The sequence below is a fragment of the Harpegnathos saltator genome, unplaced genomic scaffold, assembly GCF_003227715.2.
Source record: "Harpegnathos saltator strain DR-91 unplaced genomic scaffold, Hsal_v8.6 scaffold708, whole genome shotgun sequence".
In the NCBI taxonomy this organism is placed as follows: domain Eukaryota; kingdom Metazoa; phylum Arthropoda; class Insecta; order Hymenoptera; family Formicidae; genus Harpegnathos; species Harpegnathos saltator.
Genome location: NW_020230547.1, coordinates 811,448 through 833,431, shown reverse-complemented (window position 1 = coordinate 833,431; position 21,984 = coordinate 811,448). Strand labels below are relative to the sequence as shown.

The 21,984-nt window shown below is 53.1% G+C and overlaps 1 protein-coding gene across 15 annotated transcripts in view; it reads right to left on the bottom strand.

The window, feature by feature from the left end:
• Positions 1 to 21,984, bottom strand: part of by (focal adhesion protein tensin) — a 221,674-nt gene that overhangs the window by 14,638 nt on the left and 185,052 nt on the right. For 13 of the 15 annotated variants that reach the window (XM_025305636.1, XM_025305633.1, XM_025305635.1 and 10 more), the window contains 2 exons: positions 5,549 to 5,832; positions 4,809 to 5,434 (listed from right to left, as the gene is read on the bottom strand). In XM_025305636.1, coding sequence (XP_025161421.1) covers positions 4,809 to 5,434; positions 5,549 to 5,832 — 910 coding nt within the window. The remainder of the gene's footprint in view (positions 1 to 4,808; positions 5,435 to 5,548; positions 5,833 to 21,984) is intronic. The other 2 variants (XM_025305634.1, XM_025305637.1) reach the window with 2 other exon arrangements.

Here is a 21,984-nt window from a genome sequence, read left to right as displayed (position 1 = left end):
CTATTAAGAAGAGAAAAAAATAGAATGTCCCTCGATCGATCGCTGTCGTCGCGAGCGGTACACGAGTCGCGTGGTCGATCGAAGCGCAGTGGTTCGCTCGGCTCGCGAGAGCGAGATATGCGATTTTCGATGCGGTATTTAACGACCGGCGAAACAATGTCAGCGAGTGAAACCAGACATTCAATAGCGCTACGTGAGTAATGACGAATGGTCGCGGCATTTTTCGCTTTCATGCCTCTCAACGAGACAGCCGACGACCTATCGCGTTACGAGGGACGAGCGGTTGAAAATACGAGAAGCCGCGCTTTCTCGGGGGAACCCGAGAACCGCGACTCCGGTAACAAAGGCTCGTTAGAACGCACGGCTCCTTCTCGCGGAATAGACCCGCGGAATTCCGCTACGCCGGATTCTGGACCTCCTACCACGATAGACGCCGATAATTACACCCTGATCGATGAGGTCGCCCCGGGCCATCTCAGCTCGTGGCTCCGGAGAGAAAGAGGGAGGGAGGGAGGGAGGGAGAGAGAGAGAGAGCGAGAGCGAGAGAGAGAGAAAGAGAGAAAGCGAGAAAGAGAGAGAGAGAGAGAGAGAGAGAGAGAGAGAGAGAGAGAGAGAGAGAGAGAGCGCGTTGCACTCGGCCGCTCTTCGAGATAATAAACGACGGCCTCGGTAGCCAATCAGCGTAAGTCACGGAGGATTTCTTTTTTCGAATAACGAAATTTATGCCCGTTCGAACGCGCGCAATCCCCGGGAGGGTTGTAAACTGCGTCTCCGCGCGAGCGAATTGTCGTTCGACGACGAGCAAGAAAGACAGAGAGAGCGAAAGTGAGAGTGAGAGAGAGAGAGAGAGCTGGTTAGTTTAAAGGTGAATCTCTTTAGGTCGTCCCGAATTCCCCCCGGCGATCGTCGTATCGCAAAAAGCCGCGCGATTTAATTTCACGAAAAATAATCACTCTGTGGAGACACGCGCGGCTCTCAACGCGAGAGACGAAGAAATTTCTCAAGAAATGATAAGAACTCCTTGCGTTTTTTCGGCCGCTTATTTCGGGAAGAATATTTACCTCGCGCGACGCTTCTAAATCGGCGAGCACGCGAATAAGCGGGAATTTCCCGGACGACAAGAGCGGAGAGCGCCATTTCGAAGCGCCATCAAATATGAAGCAGCCGTGTGTGAGCCTTCTCGCGCGTCAACCTTGACCGATCCGTGGAATCTGTATCCGAATCGAGTATCCGCGTTTATTATGGATGCGCCATTGATTGAAATATCGGTTTGTGTTTCTTGGGAAGCGAAACCGGACTTGGGGGTTATGCATTACTCAAGCGGAGAGCGGCGAATGAAATGAAACTCCGCGTCCATTGTTCCACGACGGATAATAGCGGGCGTTATTCCATCTTCGTTGCTTTATTGATACAGCCTGGCTCGCCTTCCGCGAAAGTTTATCGCGTCTCGCTCGCGAGATTTGTTTAACGCGCGCTCTCGCGCGCGCGCGACAATAAACTTCATCTCCGCCAGACGGCGATTGACGATTTATCGCGGTCGCACGCCGCCGAGGAATGAGCACGTCAGCCGCGATAACGCAGACGAGCGAGTTTGGAGGGAAACGCGACGTTTGGCCTCGTAAAAATTCCGAAACATCGAACATGAGCCCGAGGAACATCTCGGATGCGAATTTACGAATTGACGAATGCGCGAGGGAAAAGAAAGAGAGATCCGCGTTCGAGACTCAACTGGGCGGACAACAAAAACCGACCGAGGGCCGATCGATCGGACGAGGCAACGAGCGGCGGAGAACTCGCGAGGTCGCATTAATCTGCGAATCCGCGTGCGAGCGCCATTGGCACAGATAGAGGACCCTGTTGATTCGCCGCGTCCGCCAGCGTTATTATTACGCGAGCGGCGCGCAGTTCTCTGCGCGAGATGAAAAGTTCCGCTCTGTGCGCGGGAATGGCCGGTCCAGCCGGAAGGGACGGTACAAGCTCTCGCGAGCTTGCGGGCGAAATTATACGAGGCTTTACGAGCGGCTTTTGTGCTCCTACCTCCTCGCCTTCCGCTTCCGAGTGCCGTTTCTCTGATGTTTCCGCGGTTATGAGGGAGGAAAAGTTGCGCGCCGGCGCGGCGGCTGGAAAGAAGACCACTCCGTCGGGGCGTGACGCACGCGATAACGTAAGCGCGCGCGGAGCGAGCGCGGGGAGGAGGAAGGGCGAAAGGGCAAGGGAAAATAAAACTTTGGCCGGTGTGAATAATACGAAAACTAGGGCACAAGTGGCCACGCGTAAATCTCTCGGCGGGTCCGAACTCGCGACGAAGCGACTCCCTCGCTTCGTTCTCTTCGCGCACCTGATCGTCCCTCGGTGAAGTCGGCCGACGTGAAGATCACCGCCGAGGGGTCGCATGCGGCTCGAATGAGCGACGGCGGCGACGAAGACGCGCTGACGGTTCCGCGGGGCCGATTTAGCGTCTCTCTCTCTCTCTCTCGCTCTCTCTCTCTCTCTCTCTCTCTCTCGCCCGGTCTATATTTATAATTATGTCAGAGAGCGAGCGCGGCGCTCCCTGAAATAGGTGATTGCTCTCTCTCTCTCTCTCTCTCTCTCTCTCTCCTGTGCTGTCGCGGAGGCTGCGAGACCTGCTTCTCCGCGGCCGTCGCGGTGGCGCAACGGGGATTTTGAAACGCGCGTTCGTCAAGTGACACGTCGACGAGGTGCCGCTCGACTCCCGCGGAATGCCGGAGTTTCTTTCACTTTACCGTGAAAGCGGACCTGCCGAATGTCCGTCGACCGCCCGGACCGTAAACGTCTCGGCCACGCCGGCCTGCTTCCTCTCCGGCCGCTTCGTCATAAATACTCGCGAAAGCGAAAGCTCGCGGAATCGCGAAGCTCGCGCGTTTATTTTCACGGCGCGCTGTGGATTTTACGGACCGCTCCGTCGAGCCATCAACCCTTCGCAAGGCCATCATTTTTTGCCAAGCTATACCTTCCCCCTTCGGCTTGTCCGTGGGGAGGTGGGGAGCGGAAAGTTGAGCGTATCGGGGCTTTCGAGATTTTATCCTCACGGAGGAACTGGACGACACAATACCGGGGCGCCGGGATTTTTACGACGGCTTCGAGCGCGATGGAATCGTCGCGGAAGTGACGTGAGGAGATTCGTAGTAGTAGAGCACCGCGAGGGCGCTCGGGAGATGTTCGCGCGACGGAACAGTGTGACGCAAGTGGGGGTGCTTGACGTCGACGTCGAAATTGCGGAGTTCTCCTCGGCGAATCGGGGAAACGTCAGGGCGAAATCAGTTTACGCAGTTGGACGCGTCTCCGTGAGAAGCGAATCCCGCGAGTCGCCGCGCCGCGCCAGTGCGGCGAGCCTTAACAGACTCGCGTTTCACGCGTGCTTTCTCTTCCATTCACACGCGGGATGATCTCGTTCGCGAGTCGCACAGGGCGGCGCCGGGAGCCTCTCGGGCCGTGCTCGCAAAAAATTCATGACTTCGAGGTGAATGCCGTTGACACGATGACCGCGCGCGCTTCTTTTCCCTCCCTCTCTCTCTCTTTCTTTGTTTTCCCGTTAATTATCCAGGCTCGCGCGAAGTGGAGTAACGGCTAGAATTTCGCCCTTTCGCCGTCTCGCGGACTCGGCAGCTTCGACTCGCGACGAGCCGCTCCTCCTTGACAGGCGTCGCCGACGACATGATTCACGACGGCCGCGTTCGCCATTCGCGGCGGAGCTTTCGCGACGTGGCCGCGTATGGCTCGGCGATTTATTAATTGCCCACGGTCGGGCCACGGACTCTTCTGTTCTCTTTCTCTCCCTCACTCTCTCTCTCTCTCTCTCTCTCTCTCTCTCTCTCTCTCCTCTCCCTTTCTCCCGCCTCAAACGCGAGCGCGGCTCTTTTGCGGTGCCCGATTCGGACGGTGCGTTGCGACATCATGCGCTGCCGACGTCGGCCGTCTGGAAGCGCTGCCAAAGGCACGACACATCGGCTGGCTGACTCCGGCGCGATTTTCTCAAGCCGAGAAAGACGGCGGCCCGCGAGAACCGCTTAATCCGCACTCCCGCAGTCGCGTCGCGATTTTGCCGTCGCGCGGAAACGAGGCTCCTTTCGCCCGTTGACAGCGCGGAGTGAATAAGTATCGTTTGTCGCGAAATACGGGGAGAGCGTGATTTCTCTTAGAGTCTTCATGGGGGGGGGAGGGAGAAGGGTGTGGTTGACGATCTCGAGGAGAGAGATTGGAGCTGCGTAAACACGAGGCAGTCTTGCGCGCAATTAGCGACGCGAGGATATCTAGGCGAGACCTTGCTTGCTCCGAGAGAGAGAGAGAGAGAGAGAGAGAGAGAGGAGTTAAAGAGAGACAGAGAGGGAAAGAAGCCCCGAAACGCCTCTTTTGGAGCGGAGACTTCTTCTAGAAAGACTTCTTCTACATTAAAAAAGAAACGTTCCCCGCGATCGAGATGGTTCGCTTTCCGAAGCTATCCATCTCTTTCGCAAGCTGCTCGGCTTGGCCGACGACTGATTTCCTTATCTGCGGACCAAATGAAAACCCGGCCGGAGGGACGGAAAGGTCCGTCGTAGGAGGTTCCCGTTCAGTCAGTTATCCTCCCGTTTATCTCAATTGAGTTCCTCAGCGCGGCCGAACGTTCAGCCATGTGTGTCTCCTCGGCTCGCGCCGACGGAGATATCGTTTTTGAGTCACGGGTTTTCATCCGGGCCTCATCTGGACCTGGTTACCGTCGAGCAAAGTCCTGCCCTCGGCAGGAGTAGGTATGACGAGGTTTCCGTGCGTGTCGTTGCGGGAAACTCGGCCAGACAGAGTTCACTCACCCGTCCATGTGATCCGTGCCGCTCTTCATGGGCCCGTTCGCGAACTCCGGCGGCGGGTCTGGGGTGTTGGAGCTGAGGGGGCTGATGGGTCTTCTGGGGCTCTCGCCGAGGATGTCGTCGAAGTCGACGACCGGTGCCGCGCTGCGCACGGACGCCTTCCTCACCAGCGAGGGCGACGACAGCTTCTGATGCTTTATCATATCAGTGGTGGCGCCGTACGAGAACGGCTGGCTGGTCTGCCTGGCGTGATACGGTATATCCTCGTCGATGAAGTCGATGTTACCCGGCGGCGAGAAGGAGTCCGCGTGTTTCCTGTAAGACTCGTTGGAAGACTCGGACACCTTCCGGTCCGGAGAGGCGCGGTACTCGAAGTCGTCCCTCGACCGGTGCTCCACGCTCTTGGACGACTCCCTATACTCGTTCTTCAGGGTGCTGTAGCTGCTGCTCGAGTTGTACGGCGGGCTGGACTCTTTGCCGGCCCCGTAGCTTCTGTACGAGTCCTTCAGGGTGGAGTACGTGGAAGTCGGGTGGCTGCTGCCGTGGCTGCTGTAGCTGCGCGTCTCTTGGATGTATATCTTCTCGCTGCGGTCGCGGTTGTAGTCCTCTGCCGGAGGATCTGGCATGGACTGGAAAGAGGGTTAACTGTACCGCTCGAGAACTTCGTTCGCTTCGATCAGTTGATACAAACTTCCGACATGTTTTCCCAATATCGTGATCCCTCAGGGATCCTTTCAACTCACCTCGACGGTCAGCATCATATCATGAAGAAGCTTGTCGAGGTCCCCGTGAGTCTGATTTTCCGGCTCGGGTTCTGGCGGGCTGGGTCTCTGTGGCGGCGCGCTGCTTATGCCACTGTCCATGGAAACCGTCAGTGGCGAGCCGCGGGCACCTCCTGCAGCACCCTGGTGAACCACCGCGTACAAGGATCCATCTATGGGACCACAGGTATAACCTAAGCCACGAGGTGAGGTTTGAACCGAAGAGCTCGAAGGAGGTGGCGGTGATAATGGAGTCTCACGACCTTCTAGAAGATACACACACATTTCCTAGATATACTGAAATAATAACAACAGCAAGGTATACGTTGAAGCGGAGAAGCGATAAAGCGCGTCTCACAGCGAGAGAATATGACAGCGAAGTCATAAAGGTGTCAAAATCGCCAGGAGATGTATTTCTCAGCGTGGGTTCAACTTCAGTGAGTGCGTACTTCAATCCTCATAACTTGGGCGCTATTGTGCATTCTTACTCTTGTCGAGAACGCGTATTATCTCACCGTTGAATAGAACGTAACTCGAGTGATTTGTCTGAATTGAGAAGCGGCGCACAGTGGGGCCAGATGTGACATTCTTTGCTTCAAAGTTCTCTAGAGATTTTCTGAATTTCCAACCGACCATCGACACCAATGTGGATGAGGAGGTAGTTGATCCTGAATAAATCCCGAAGAGATCTATCTTGCCAAAATTTAAAAAGAAATTTTTTTCTCGAATTACCAGCCCCGAAAGAGGAAAAATTATCGTTGAACGCGAGAAACTTGTGAAATACTCGATTATTCGACACTTATTTCTATCTAAGAGCGTATTCAGCGGATTGAAACTATAAAATCAATCAACAGACACCTCGAGATTTATCGATCTTGAAGCAGAAACCCATTAACCCAAAACTCATCAGCCCAAAATATGCTCGAAAACATCAAATATAGACCCGTTAAGCGCAAAACCGAGGAATTTTGAGTCTTAAGTCCATCAACTTAGGAATCAATCGATCAATCCGAGAACTTTTCAGCTCGTGGATGCACGAAGCCGTATATACGTAGGCAGTCTGAAAAGTTCTCAGCCTAACAATGAAGGAAAACTTTTTTTGCCATGAAATATGCTTTATTTCTCAATGTCATCTTCTGAAACTTCAATACATTTATTCCAACGTTTTTCCAATAATTCAATACCCTCATTAAAGTGTGACTCCAGATCCCAGAAGGTTCTTTTCGCTCTGGTGTATCCAGTGGTGGATCCAAGTTTCATCAACAGTTATAAAACGACGCTTGAAATCCATTTTATTTTGCTCAAAACGATCCGAACACGCTTGAGAAATACGCAGTCGAATGCGTTTTTGGTCAATTGCTAGCAAATGCGGCACCCATCTTGCGCAAAGCTTTTTCAACTGGTGCTACTACTCGAATGACAGATCGAATAAAATTTTACATGGGTTTATATCAGGGATGCCACTTTCCGATACAATTATAATTTGACAGTTTTTACCGCCATATATGTGTCAGGTCGAGAACTTTTCAGACTGCCCACGTATTAAGAGCCCCAAATAGTCCAAGAACCCAATCTAGCCACACCTCGAGAACCTAATAATACTCGACGTTGAATATTCAGCTATAAAACATTAAGTTCGAGTCTAGAACTGTACTTTAAACGATAAACTTTCAAGACCAACCCTAAACTCTGAACCGATAATTTTTTTCAAAATTTCGGCTAGACAGATCTCTTTGGAATTTATTCAGGATCAACCTCATCCATTGGTGTCGATGATCGATTGGAAATTCAGGTCTCTAGAGAATTTTGAGACTAAAAAATGTCATCCGGCGTCCGCACTGTGCGGCGGGGCGATTAATTGTTCGAATAAGCGGGCCGGCATAAATCGAGAGCGAAAGTACACGAGGCTCAGGGTTGAGGATTCTAATGGGGGATAAGAGACGCGATCGCGCGCGCAGGCTGTGAGCCGCGAGTAAATTCTCTCGGATTCTTCTCGCAGAGGAATATCTACGGGTACCCGCGTGAACTATAATTCCGCGGGCCCCGGGAAATCGAGGAGCTTGTTAGAGGAACAACCGCCGGCCATAAATTGTTGACTGACGCCGCTCTTGGCTACGAATCGCAATGAAGAACTTAAAAATCGTCCGTCCCGTATATCCCCTCTCACTGGCGCATCAGCGCCGTTTCCAGCTAATTGCTCGAGTTTCGCTACGACGAGTTACGACACGACGCGGAATGTTTACGACTCGGCCGTTCGCACAGCGCACAGTGGAAATGTGACAATGATGATGCAATCATAATTCCGCGCTGACTTTCATCAGCGCGTGTTCCTCCGTCCAACTTACGCTTCGCCGCGCCGCTCAACGCTCCGCTTCGGCGGAGAGCTCTCGCTCTCTCTCTCTCTCTCTCTCTCTCTCTCTCTCTCTCTCTCTCTCTCTCTCTCTCTCTCTCTCTCTCTCTCTCTCTCTCTCGGGATGAAATAAAATCGATCTCTCACTCGAGCAGCGACTAACAATCGAGATGGGCGGAAGCGTTTACGCGTAGCACGGTCGGCTACAATCTAAACGAGACAATGGCCCGCTGCGCGCGACATGATTTTGTCGCGTGCATAACTCCCGCCCCGCAACACCGTCGCAGTGTTCGCCAAGTTCGCAACAAGGCTTTCTGGAAATGCATGGACCGGCGGCCATGATTACTCGGCTCCCGCCGGCCGCGGCGCGGCGTCTTGCTCGCTCTTTCTTGGGCCGCGGACCTCCGCGGATGCTTCCCTCCCCCGATGACCTCGTGACACGGGACTAACCTACCGCAGGGATTACGTCATCGAAAGCGCGCGAATTACTCGGGCATGACACAACACGGATTAGCGGTAAATTGGCAAGACCGCTCCGAGGAGGGGAAATTAGACATACGAGGGGCGGGGGGGTGGTGGATGACATTCCGCGATGACCTTATAAAATCGAAAGATTGCACGCTCCGCACAGCCTTCCTCCGCTTGTGCGAAAGATCTTGGGACGGGGAAAAATGTCCGGCTGGGTGAATCCATTTTCTGGCGAGGTACAGAAATTCCGATTTCGAAGACAGGTACCGAAGTTTTATTTCTCATCAACCAGAAATCTCGATAATTTAGACTGGACTTGTAATAACTTCAGCCGGAATCAGCTCGATCGTCCAGTATTTCCGTCTTTCTCTCGGCGTCGAAAAGATATCGACGTACTTGACATTCTTCAATTCAATGCATCAGCGACGGAAGAGTCTCATCAGCCGGCCGTTAATCGCGCACGAAACTCTCGTGCGGAATCCGCGCGGGGTAAAAGGAAGCACGACGGAGGAGCTTGGAGCGGCAAAAAGTTTATTTAACTCACACTGGGGCGAAGTTGGGTAACCACGTTGGAGATAAAAAAGACGCGAGCCCAGCTGCAAATACAAATAACAAAATCCGGCACGCTCCCGGGCCGTTGGAGGAGGGGGAGGGGGAGGAGGGGATCGAACTTCAGCCGGAGCGATAAAAGTTCGGCCGGATCCGCTCGCCGCGAAGTGGAAGCGCGAAATTGGGGGAAATGGGAGTTTGGACGCGTGACTTCGTCGCGAACGAAGTTCCGCGGCTGTTAAGGGTTCAATTACTTTCGGGACGCGCTGATGACTCATCACCGCCATCGCTCGATACATGCTAATAATGGAGGAGCGTGTACGCGAGCGTCTCGCGCCGAGCGATGATCGAGCCATTATTATTGCACCTCGAGAGCGTACATAACAGCCACGTCGCAGGAACCAGTCTGGCGCGAAGCGACGCGCATGCATTCGTTAATTCCACGAACGTTCGCAGGATTAAAACACGACACGACGGCGAGCGTCGCTGCCGCAGCAACGAGCGCCGCGTTCTCACGGGGTGCGGCAGCGAAAGAGAGAGAGAGAGAGAGAGAGAGAGAGAGATCCGGCGTATTCGGTACTTGAATTAAGCAAGACTCGAGCTGGGAGGCTAGTAGCACCTATACGACCACGGCTTCTTCGCGCTCCTTCGCGTCCGGTTTGCGGGTTCGAGGTCTCTCTTCAGCTACTTTATATGCACCGACAACGCCACGTCCAGCTGAAAAAGAGCAACGCGAGGGGAAGTATCCGCGAGAGTGGCGCTGTGGAAACGCGTGGCGACGGCCATACGCCCCGGGCGGGGGGTGGGTCCTCTCTTTCTTCCTCTTTTGCTCTCCTTCTGCCGGTGTGAGGAGCCCTTAACGGGTCTCCTCGCCGAGAGATGCGTATCCGGTAGCGCCACGTGCGTGCCCGCACAATTTCGCGCTGCTTTATTTTTCGCCCTACCCCCTCTGCCCTTTTTTCCTCGCGCTCGCGCGTTCTCTCTCTCTCTCTCTCTCTCTCTTGCTGTCTTTCTCTCTCCCGCAGCTTCGAATCGCTCGCTTTGATCCGACATTCCGGTGCGCCACGGGATGCAAGTGTGGCCGATGCGCTTGGCGCCTTAGGCCCCTGTCACACTCTACGTCTCTCTCGGATGACGGCGGCGGCGGCGGCGGCGGCGGCGGGGCGACGGCATGCAGTCGAGAGAGCGCCGCGATAACGCAATCGCGCCGGTTACGAGGCCGGGCTATCGACTTGATTGGAATCCGCGGGATGCAATTATTTGTTTGTCCCGCGGTGCGCTACGCCGGCTCCGCTTCTCCGGAATGGCCGTTTCTTACTTTGGCACTTGCGAAGCACGTCGTGCCAATGATCAGACTTCTCGCGTGTTCCGCATGACGAAAAGATCTCGATAGCTAACATCTCTTGGGAAGAGATGCGTGTCAACATGGCGGCCTCGAGAATCAACAGTCGTGTAAGTTCGAGCGGCGAAGGACGAAACGAGCGGAGTGCGCGTGAGAGACACTTCGTCGATCAAAGATCTGAACGTCTCGACCGGCGCTGCCTCGCGAGAAGGCATCCCGGCGCTTAAACGCCGCCAGCCGCGTCACCTGAAGAGGAGAAAAATCTTGTCGCGTATTCTCGATAACACGGCGGAATATGGGCGGCCATAACGAATCTCGCCGGGTTCTATTACCGTTCTTACGAACAAGCTCGCTGCGATAATGGCGTGCGATCGGGATCGGCGATCGGGCTAATTTAAGATCATCACGGCGGAGACTCCGCGAAGGACATCGGGTATAATCTCTAGGGGCGTACGGGTAGCTTCATCTGAATTCAATCCACGTCGTCGCTATCTCGTCGACACATCGCGCCCGGTATAAATCATTTTTATTCGCCAGCGACTCCCTCTCTCTCTCTCTCTCTCTCTCCCCCCCCCTCCCCCTCGCTTATTATGCCCGAACCGGCCCGCGCCCGTTCTATCAATGACGACTAATCTACCACCTCGGGCAGATGGAACGCATTTAACGCTCGCGAGCGAGCGTACACGCGCGAGCAGGGCCGCACTTGGGAACGATGCGGGCCCAAGTGCGGCTATTTTCGCGTGTACGTTTTGAAGAGAGACGAGAATCTCCCGCCGAATCATCGCCGCCACGTCGTAACGCGACCTTTAGCAGACGACACGACGACGGAGGGAGCGCTACTCGAGTGTAGCCTCGGATGCGCAGCCGGCGCGATCGAGCCGGCAATGTCATGCGCGAGGATTTCACGACGATGACGCGGATGACGAAGACGCGATGAAAGTGTGTGACACGCCGCGGCGTAAGCGATAACTTGTTACATCTTCATTTCAATGACGATGAGAGGAGGAAGTTTGCGGCGTCGTAGCGAGCTTGTGGATGAAGACTCTTCACGTGCGCAGTGCTCGTGAAGACAACCGCCGCTTTCAGTAATAACGTACGAGAATGACGCGGAGATGGGACGAAGATGGGAATGAAGAGTCTGTTTGTGTAATCGATGAAACATTACGTCCCCGTTTCTTCAGCGTTTATGTCCTCCATTCTAGAGAAGAGTTTACGATATCGCATCGAGCGAATGAAGATTCCTCGTGTGTGGGACACTCGTGAAGACAACTGCGGCTTTTATCGCGGCATGAAGAAGATTTCATCACGAGGAGACAATGCGGAGAAATATACTCGTGTAATCGGCGAAACCTTGCGTCTCCACTTGAGAGTTTATATCTTCCTTTGCTAGAGAAAAGTTCGCGGGTGAGAATTCGCCACGAGTGCGGAGTGGACTCGAGAGGACAACCGCGGCTTTACTTGATAATGCAGGAAAATTTCACGACGAGCCAGCGCGGAGAGAGAGTAGGGATGCAACGATAAATCGATCGAATATCGAAATATCGATATATCGAGGGACAAATAAAATATCGAATATTCATCGATCTTTTTTGTCTCCGATAAAATCGACATATCGATGTGAATTTTACTGATTCTCGTATTTTTCAGTCGCAGCTCTGGGGGACCTATTACGGTTCTACAATCGAGATGAAAATTACCAAAGTGAGTGAATTCACTAGAATATATATTATGTAATTGCTGTCTAGTAAATTCGCTCACTTTGTAATTTCCATCTCAATCGTTGGAAACCGTAATAGATCTCCTGCTCCATGTATTATGTGGTGATCTCCGCCAAATGACTGCGGTTCATTATATATATCTTTTAATAAGAAGAACACGTCAATAAATTATATAAAGATAGAAATTGTTAAAAGATCTTTACAAATTTTTCGTGCATACCCTTCACATGCATACCCCTATATGTATACATTTTTTTATATAAATATCGATATGAATATCGATGGTTCTGAATGACGATAATATCGTTATCGATATCTTGAGAAATCATCGCATCCGTAGGAGAGAGGCGACAAGGATAAAAATGAGAGACATATTCGTGCAATCGGCGAGACGTTACGTGTCTGCACTTTGTGTGTCTTCCTTTCTTAACTCTTTATTGCACAGTGGCCATCCCAGAATGCCACCTATCATCCAAGCTTGTTTCCCCAATAATTTAAATTTTTCACATATTTCTTCAGCGTATTTGGTATTGTTGGACTAAAATGTCCCTCCAACCAATAGCTCAACTTTTAGAGTCATTTCAACTAAGTAATTTGTTATTATATAAGCATATACTGAACACAAAACTGTCGTTTTTAGAGAATAAATTCGTTTACATGAAATTTTAAGTGACAACGTATACCTCAAAATCATTATCTGGGAGTTTTTGAGATCGCTGAATAGAAATCCGGTGTGAAAAATACAACATTCCAAATGACGGACCCGATATGGCGGACGGAATTTCCGAAACCGAGTCGAATTCGCATGAAACTTGTTACTCGAGGGTTTTTGAGATCGCTGAACACGAATCCGGTGTGAAAAATGCAAAATTCAAAAAAGACGAATCTCATATGGCGAATATAATTATAGAAATGAAACAAGCCGACTGACTGCGCTTGAGACTGCGCACCGGGCAACCTGACCGGTGTCAACCGGTCCGTATACCTTGCCGTATACATCCGTCATAGCGCTCTGGCACTTTGAATTTTCGATAACGAATTTGTAATTAGCAACCTCGAAAAGCCTTAAGTGACAAATTTCACGCGAATTCGGCTGATTTTGAAAATTCCGTCCGCCGATATTGGATCCGTCGTTTCGAATTTCGTATTCTTCACACCGGATTTGTATATCGATCAGCGACCCTAAAAACTGTGCCGAGTAACAAGTTTCACAAAATTATAACCATCAGAAAGAAACAACAAAGGTCTTAAAGAAGACCTCGCGGTATCGTCATAGTACGAAAGGTACGCACTCGGTCTCGGCTCTCACGAGCTGAAATTCGCGAGCGCGCCGTATCGTGACACGGGCCTACTACTTGTGCCACCTACTTGGAGGGACCACCTCGGAACATTTCGAAGAAACGAACGCCGCCGGGAGGCATGGCCGATGATTTTTCGACGCCGCGTGAAAGCAACGGGGGCCCGGCCGAGGGGACGACGCGACGTTGCATCGTCGAATCGCGTGCTCCGCGGCACTTACGCGAGGCGGCCGTGAGCCCCGAGATTGACGCGTCGTTTGGATAAAAGTGAGTCGGCCGGCCATTAACGGCCGGCCCGATTAAATTATCGGAGGTATCTCGTAATCCGGACATGCAACGGACGACATAAGTATGATTGAATCGCCGGCGAGGCGGCGCACTGCGGCTCCGGAGACTCTCCGTCGTCCTGCGGAGACGTCGATATTTCGCGCTCGTAAAACGCGCGACAGCGCTTGTAGCCCCGCGCGCGCCTTGTGCGCCGTAAAGGCGATAATTAAGCGGCCTTAACGATAAATTAATTAAGACCCCGGAGGCTCGCCGGGCGCGCGAGGAAACGAGCCGGCGCTGCGGCGGCGGCGGCGGCGGGCGGCGTTGCGGCGGCGCTGCGGCGTCGTATCTCGAAAATACGAGTGGTTCTCTCGTTAATCACGTGAGCGGCCGTGAGCGGCGCGCGTATAAATTTTCCACGAGCGTTCGCACTATGCGCGCGCTCCGGATAGCGCGCGCGTTTAACGTTCGCGCGAGCGAGCGGCGGGCCGCAGCTGCGAATCCGCACGCCGCACGGCGCGTTGATCACGCGGCGGATAGCGGCGTCGCCGTCGGCCGCACGCTCCAACGCGAATCGGCCGGGGATTTATTACGCCAAATGATACCGTCGACTGGCTTTCCGTCCGACCCTTATTGCAACTTCTCCGACGTGTGTCGTGCTTTTTGCAGTTCGCGCCGCCGCCCCCGCCGCCGCCGCCGCCGCCGATGCGAGAGAGCCAAGGACGAAATCGGGCGCGCCCGCACGCGCGATTTATCGGCGTCATTCGTCATTTCGCGAACGACCGGGCGAGCAGCGGCCGACCGAAGCGCCTTCGGACGTTCCGAAGGCGCGTCGGATAATACTCGTCGGGAAGTGGCAGCCGCGGAGGTAAAGAAACGCGCATCGACATTATGCAAATTCCGCCAGTGGATGCGAGAGAGCTGAGAGAGAGGTTCGCGTTATCTCGCGGTGCGGAAGCCCGAAGCTGCGCGAAGCGCGGCGGCTGAAACGACGGGCTCGACCACGTGATCCACGAGCCGAAGGATACATTTTCCCCGGGGGAGACGTTCATTGAATTAACGAGGATGGTTAATGGCGAGCATTTAGAACGGCGGAGGGGGTGGGGGAGGAGATCGTCTTAGAAGTTTGCGCAAAGTTCGGGCCCTGTTGCCGAGTAGCGCAGAAAAGAAAGAGAAGCGGGCGGGCGGAGGCAACTTAAATCGCGCCTGATAGCGCGTTTATTGCAAGCACCGTGGAATATAACTGTCCCTTAGCGATGCTGCAATTTACAAGTTTAACGAGTTCCGCCGTGCCCGGGAACAAAATCTTCCGGGAGAGGACGACATCAATTTGCCGGCGTCTTGATATAAACGTCAAAGCGAGCCGCGCGGGAACGCGCCGCGGCGATACGACGAAGGCGGTAAATCGCGGTGCGACTATAATCGATTGATATTATCGCGATTGGCCTCGCCTTCGATCCGGCCGAAAAGGAGCCGCGATATCGGCGCGATCGCGATACGAGTATCGCGACGGATCGCGTCGGATTGCGTCGAATTGCGAGCGGCTGGGAAACCGATAAGCCTTATCTCCGTGGCATGGGCGCGTCCCGCGAAATATAGATCGCGGAGACACCCGGCCGAGAAGCGGAAGTGACGTCGCGAACTCATCCTCGACGCGAGGGGACGCAGTTTTCGCGGCTTCGTTCTCCTCCGGTCGCCCGAGCTCTCAACTCGCACGCAAAAGGAAGCTGCATTCCACAGGGAGGCAAACTCGTTATTGCCGTTTCTCTCCTCGCTTGGTTTCCCAAAAGAAGACCGCGGTCAGGCGCGCCCACGTACGATCGCCGCACCAGGTGCATTATTCAGCAACGGCGGAGCGCGTTGTTCGCGTGACCGGGAGAACGCGAGGACCATGGCGGCCGCCAACTACCGGGTTGCTCGATAAGTTAGTAGGGATTTTTGCGAGGACTCGAAGCTGCTAACTTCATTGTCTCGGGCATAACTCTCTATTTCTTCTCTCTTCTCTGTTCTTTCTCTTTTCTTTCTTTTATCTCTTCTCTTTGGATCTTTTATCGCTGAGAAAATATAGTCAGCATACATCAAATAATTAAATACGAATTAAATTATAAATAAAATACAAATTAAATTGTGTGAGGTGTGAAATAATTAAGTACGAAATTATTGAGTAAAGTTAAGCCAAACTGTAAAACTCGATGCCGATAATTCCACTGTCAGGCATAATTTCTATTTCTATTTTTCCTCTTTGGATCTTTCATTGCCGGAAACATAGTCAGAATACATTGAATAATTAAATACAAATTAAATTATACAATAAATTAAATTATAAGTAAAATACAAATTAAATTATGCGTGTGAAATATCGAATAATTAAGTATAAAATTATTGAATAAAGTTAAACTAAACTCTGAAATTCGGGCATAACTGTAATTCTTTCTACTCTTTTCTTTCTCCCTTCTGCTATTTTCCCTTTTCAAGATCTTTTATCACTGGAGGGACAGTCAGAATACATTGAATAGTCAAGTAAAAACTTATCGAACAAAGTTATGCCAGACTGAAAAGCTATCGAACGAAGCGCGAGTGCAAAATTATCGAATTACGTTCAACTATAAAAGTACCGACTTTTTAGCCCCCCCCCGCCTCCCCCGCGAAAATCCTTGTCGAACTTATCGAGGTCCTCGATTTCTCCCTCCTCAATTCCGCGAATGCATCGTGCATATGCGCGCGCGCGCGCGCAAACATAGCGCGCATTCGAGAGCCGATAGCGGGTCTGGATATGGTAATTAGATTCTCGCGCGGGAACGTCATCGCTTTAGCCGGCTTGCTCGCTCTCTCTCTCTCTCTCTCTCTCTCTCTCTCTCTTCCTCCCTCCCTCTCAGCCTCTGCTGGTTCGCCGCGGACTGAATTTATAATTAATCACGGTTGTTAATTTACTTACCGCTACCACAGCCCTCGTATGATTTAACCGCGCGGGATTTAAGGGTGGGACGCGCGCAAGGACGGGAAATTTAAGGACGCGATTCCTGCGTCGTGCGCGAGCCGACTCGCGAAGCGGCTTCCGTGTGTGTTTTCAGGTGCGAATGTAAATCGAGACTTCCCCGGCCGACTTGAAGCTGCGGTGAAAACGCCGGGAGGAGGTCCGCGGAGTGTAACGTTATTAGCGGCGAGTTTCTCATTTTCATCGGGAAATCGCGCGACCTTCTACGGGAAAACACGCGTAGAAAGCTCCGAGGTCGCGGATGACGCGGTAAACGCGCGTCAACATCGTCGGCCTTTTCCGCGGACAACGCATCTCGCTGCTCCCTTCGTCGCAGCGCTTCGTCGGCCCTTTCATCGCGGCGGACGAATCAGCCCGTCCCGTAATTAACCGGGCAACCGATCTGCATGAAAAGCAAAAGAGGTTCACGCCCACGTAGATGTTGCGGCGCGCACAATAGCGCGCGTGTCTCGACAAGTTCTCCACCGTGCGCGTCTCGTCCTGCCTGCTCCCGAAGGCGAAGGACAAATAGCCGGACGCGGAGAAATTTTGCGTCCCTCCCTTCCCCGTCTATTCATCGGCACTGTCAGCCGGGTTCATTATTTCTCTCTCCAGCTGGCCGGCGAAGGGCGAGCAGCGAGAGACGCGAATTACCCGTTTGACGGCCTTATAGAGATTCATGAGACGCCGATAGAAAGCGAACACCGCGGAATACGTCGTCGTCGTCGGAGGGTTGGAGAGGAGGGAGAGAGCATGTGCTCTGTTTGGTCCTGTCTGACCGGCGATAAAACGGGGCCGCGATGAAGCGTCGCCGAGACGCAGAAGAGACGCAAGGGCTGGCCCGAAAAGAGAGGAAGTGGCGAGGATTTCTCCCAGCCGCTGGATGCTTCCTCCCCCCTTTTCATCAAGAGTCCCATTCGAAAAACGCACTTACGTCCGACGACGAAGTAGTCCGCTCAATTCGACGGATGACCTCTTCGTCTCGCCACTCGGGGCCACTTCGCCCGCTATCACATCGTGCTGGCTGCTATAAAGGGGAGGGGAGGGGGAGGCAGAGGGGGGAGGCGGAAATCGCACTAAGAACACAGAACGGGCCCGGCGACGTGCCGGGAGGGCGCGTCGTCGCGTCGACGAGAGCGGCGGCGATACTCTCGCGAAACGCCACGAGCGATAATGAAGCGTGTTCCGTTCACCGGGAGCACAGAAACGGCACTGTGCGTTTGCAAATGCCGCACGATAGCGATCAGCAGCAGCAGCAGCAGCAGCAGCAGCAGCAGCAGCAGCAGCGGCACCACCACCACCACCACCACCACCACCATCACCATCGCCACCACCATCGGCACCGTCGTCGCCGTCGCCGCCGCCATCGGCCATCGCCATCAGCAGCGTCTCATTCGCATCAACCACCACCACCAGCGGCAACATCAGCGGCGACGGCAGCATCCACCACCTCCGCAACCCGCGGTCCTCGTCATCATCGTCGCGGCCTACGCGACAAGTCTGCGTGACGACGTGGACTTTCGGCCCGCGCGCGCGCACGCGAGAACACGGCAGTCACGTGCGCGCGGTTTCGCGAGCGGCCCGAATCCGCGCGAGTCTCTCTCTCTCTCTCTCGCAGACGCAAAGAGACACGCTCGGCCGCCGCGCCGCACCAAATACGACACGGCACTACCTGCGTGTGTGCGTGATCGCACGTCCGAGCGAGACTCCTCCGCGAGGAGGCGCGCTTTTGTGCGGAAGTAGGCCACGCACTTTCTCGCGCTCGTGTCCGCAGCTGCGGGCGATTCTGCTCGAGCTCGACGGCGCGGCGGAGCGAATGAAGAGAGCGAGCGTACACATCGCGTGTCGACGACGAGGACGTGGAGATCGCGCACGGGCGGTCGGCGATACGATCGCCACAATCGGCCGATATCTCATTGATACGGCCTTCATCCGCGCGCGGCCCGCTGTTGGAAACAATCGAGAGAGAGAGAGAGAGAGAGAGAGAGAGAGAGAGAGAGAGAGAGAGAGCGTTTTCCACGCGTCGTGCACGTGCTCGCCGAGACGCTCGATTCATGCGGCGCGCACACGCGCAACGCACACTCGCGTGATTCGCGTGTGTGCGTTGGATGGCACGGGCGTCGTTCGCGCGCGAGCGGAGGCCCCTCTCTGCGGAGTCGGCTGGCTCCAGTCGCCGGTCCTTCTACGGCAACTCTCGGCACCGACGCCGACGTCCTTCCCCCCCGCGCGCCGTCTTACTCCGGCACGCACGCGAAAACGCTCCGCTCCGACGCGGCGACGACGGAACGGAGGCTGCCGCCGATCGATACCGAAAATTAAAGGCCGCGCACGAGAAAAAGTAAAACGGCCGGCCGCGCAAATTGCGGCCTCTCTCGCCGAGTGACTCGCCGTTTGCGAGCTTATTAAGACACGCGTACGCGGCGGGCGGCTGGAACTGCCCGTTCCGATTCCAATTCCCACGTGGGTAGCCGTCGCCGCAGGTACCGACCACCGATGCTTCCGTCTCTCTCGCGCCGAGTATTCGGGAAAAGGGAGGCAGCTACATTTTCGTGACATTTTTCATCGCAAAATATAACAAAACACTCGGGGGGAACATGACCGTAACCGTAAAATCGCAGCGGTATCGCCGCTTCGTCGCGTCGTCGTGAGGGAGAATCACGGAAATCGCGTCGTTCAGTTATCCAAAAGGCCACTAATCACCCCCCCTCCCCCTGCCGCAAAGCAAACATCGCGATTCGCGAAATCGCAGCGCGCTGCCGTCGCGGTCGCGACAAAAGTCCAGCGGGGGAAAATGCCTGGACAGCGGCGATCGAGAGATCGACACGACCGAGAGAGAGAGAGAGAGAGAGAGAGAGAGAGAGAGAGAGAGAGAGAGAGAGAGAAAAGCCGACGCAGAGATCGCGGCGCATAATTGCATAATTGCCGCGGTGTCGCGAAAATGCGGAGGTCGCGGGGGGCGCGATCCGGTTACCTAGGCGGCCAGCGTCGCGCGAAGCGAACGAGCGGAGCGACTAATTAATAATTCATCGTTCAGCGGTGCCGCCGCGCTCGCTGAAACGCACACGTGTGCACGCACGTGCGTGCGAGCGCACAGGGCAGGTGTCGCTGCTCTGCCCTACTGCCGCGCAGCGCGCGGCATTCACGGTCGTTCGTCGCATGTGTAGCAGGTGCTCGTGACGAATGCTGATGCCCTGCGCGACGACAATGAGGGGGAATTACGAGCGGAGAGAGCGCGTCGTCAGGGGGCAATTAGGAGCGCGCGCGTTAGGATTGCGCGCGCGCGCGCGCGCGCTCAGCTCGAAGCGATCGATCGCTCGTTTATGAGAGTCGCGGAAGCGGCCGAGCCGGCCCGCAGTGTCTCATCAGGCCGGCTCGCGACGCGTTGCTTCGTCCACGAGGAAGTGACACGCGGCCGACAGTGAGAGAACTTGAGCGTGTTCGCCGTTTCCCGTGCTCGTTCCGTTGCGGTTGGTCTCACGATCGCAGCCGAGTTGATCGATCGATATTGGTGTCTCTCTCGACTCGGTTGATCGACGAGGCTGTTTTCTGGATTCACTCGCTCGGAGTGGAGGCACGGAGTTGCGCGCTCGCAAACGCGAGAACGAATGTCAAGCTCGAGCCCGGGGTGAATTCTTCATCGTGGGCAAATCCTCGTTTCCGATACGAGCGAGTTCGGCTTCGACGCGGCTCGACGCGCGCAGTTTGAAGCAGAGACGAAACACAGTTCGTTGGGACGACTCGATTTCTGGGGATTAATGAGAAACAAGTTCTCTGAGCTTCCGGCTTCAAATTGCGCAAAAAAAAAGCCGTATGGGAGCCAACTGCATGCAGCCGGACTCACTCTGCAATTCCGATTGAGAATGGTCGCTGGCGATCCTCGATATTAGAAACGTGCGAATCGAGGATTTCTGCGCGGAATCGAATCGCCAGAGTTCCATCCGAAATCGAAACGTCGAAACTTCACTCGGTATTTTACAATATAATTGACAAGCGTCGCTGGATATCACTGCGAGTAACTTTCGACTACGCGAGTATCTCTCGGACTTGCGACGCAATTAATCGCAATCACGCAATTTTGCGTATCTTAATCGCTTCCTCTCAAGAGCCGCTCAAGAGAAAAATCATCCAAAAGAAAAAAGAAATTTCAGAACAAGAGGAATCATTTAAATTTCAGAGGATTTTATTTTTATATATGGTCTCAAGCGGATTCCTCTAAGATTAAGAGGAGAATATGAACACATTATTCTTAAAATTAGAGGGATTATATGTTATATGTATAATGCAAATCTTATTGATTTTAATAAATAAATTTCCTCTTATGCACAGATTATTTAATTTTTTTTTAACGGATTATTATTTATTCTTACTGTACTTTACTCTTACTGGTTATACTAGTTAATTTGAAAGAATTATTATAATGTTAGCGAGAAGTAATATATAAACATAGATGTACTTTTGACTCCAGTTCTACAATAAGTAGGCACCAATGAGATAAGAACATCATAACAAGCAAATTTCCAATCAGTTTTTGTTATGGACTTTACAGCTACAAAGATGTTCATCATAACCAATTGTATGAAACATAGTTAAAAGAAAGAATATGTTACTTAACTTCTTGTAATTTCTTGTAACTTCTTGTTATAAATTATATTTAACCAAATATGAATAAATTATCGTCGTTATATGTTACAGCAACACAGATATCTTTTTTAAGAAGCTTTCCAAATATTCTGAACCTGAGCATATGGTTATTTTTTCGTTCATGTCTGGAGGTAGAGCACGACTGAATAAAAGAAGTGGACATTCAAATCAATATATTCTTCTTCATACGAAAGGAAAATCAATTGATATAAAAGGAAATCCTCTTGAAATAAGAGGAAAACGGTTAGAATAATATCTAATAAATTTTAGAACGAATGCTTCACTTTCGTCGTTTTGGCGAAAGAGGAATCCTTTCTCTGTAAGACACTCCGCTTAGAATACGAGACTATGGGAGAAATCATTTTACAAATGGAGTACTTTGTTGAGTGATATCGTCTCAGGAATCGCCGGTTCTTGAATCTACTTAAATTTCGAAACCTCCCCAGTCGATTCGCTTCGACTCGAATTCAAATAGTTCACACACACCCGCAGCAGCGAAAAGCCTCTCGAATTCGAGTGAGACACGGCTGTCAGTGCCTCCCTTAGCCGAAGTTACCGCCCGGGTAAAATTTCCAGAGTGCGTTCATTTCCAAGACTCGTCTCGAGGGCGGCAACATTTTCATCAGGCAGGACAGATTTCCGCGGATCGCAGAGATTACGCTGATCCGAACCGCGCCGCGCCGAACAAGAATAGGGTGGCCGAGTGGCGCACGGCAGCCTAATAATAGCCCATTAGACGCCCCCCCCCCGCCCCCCCGGGCTCATAGCGCGACGCGCAATCGCGACGGGTCTGCGTAAGCGCGGGCGTTCG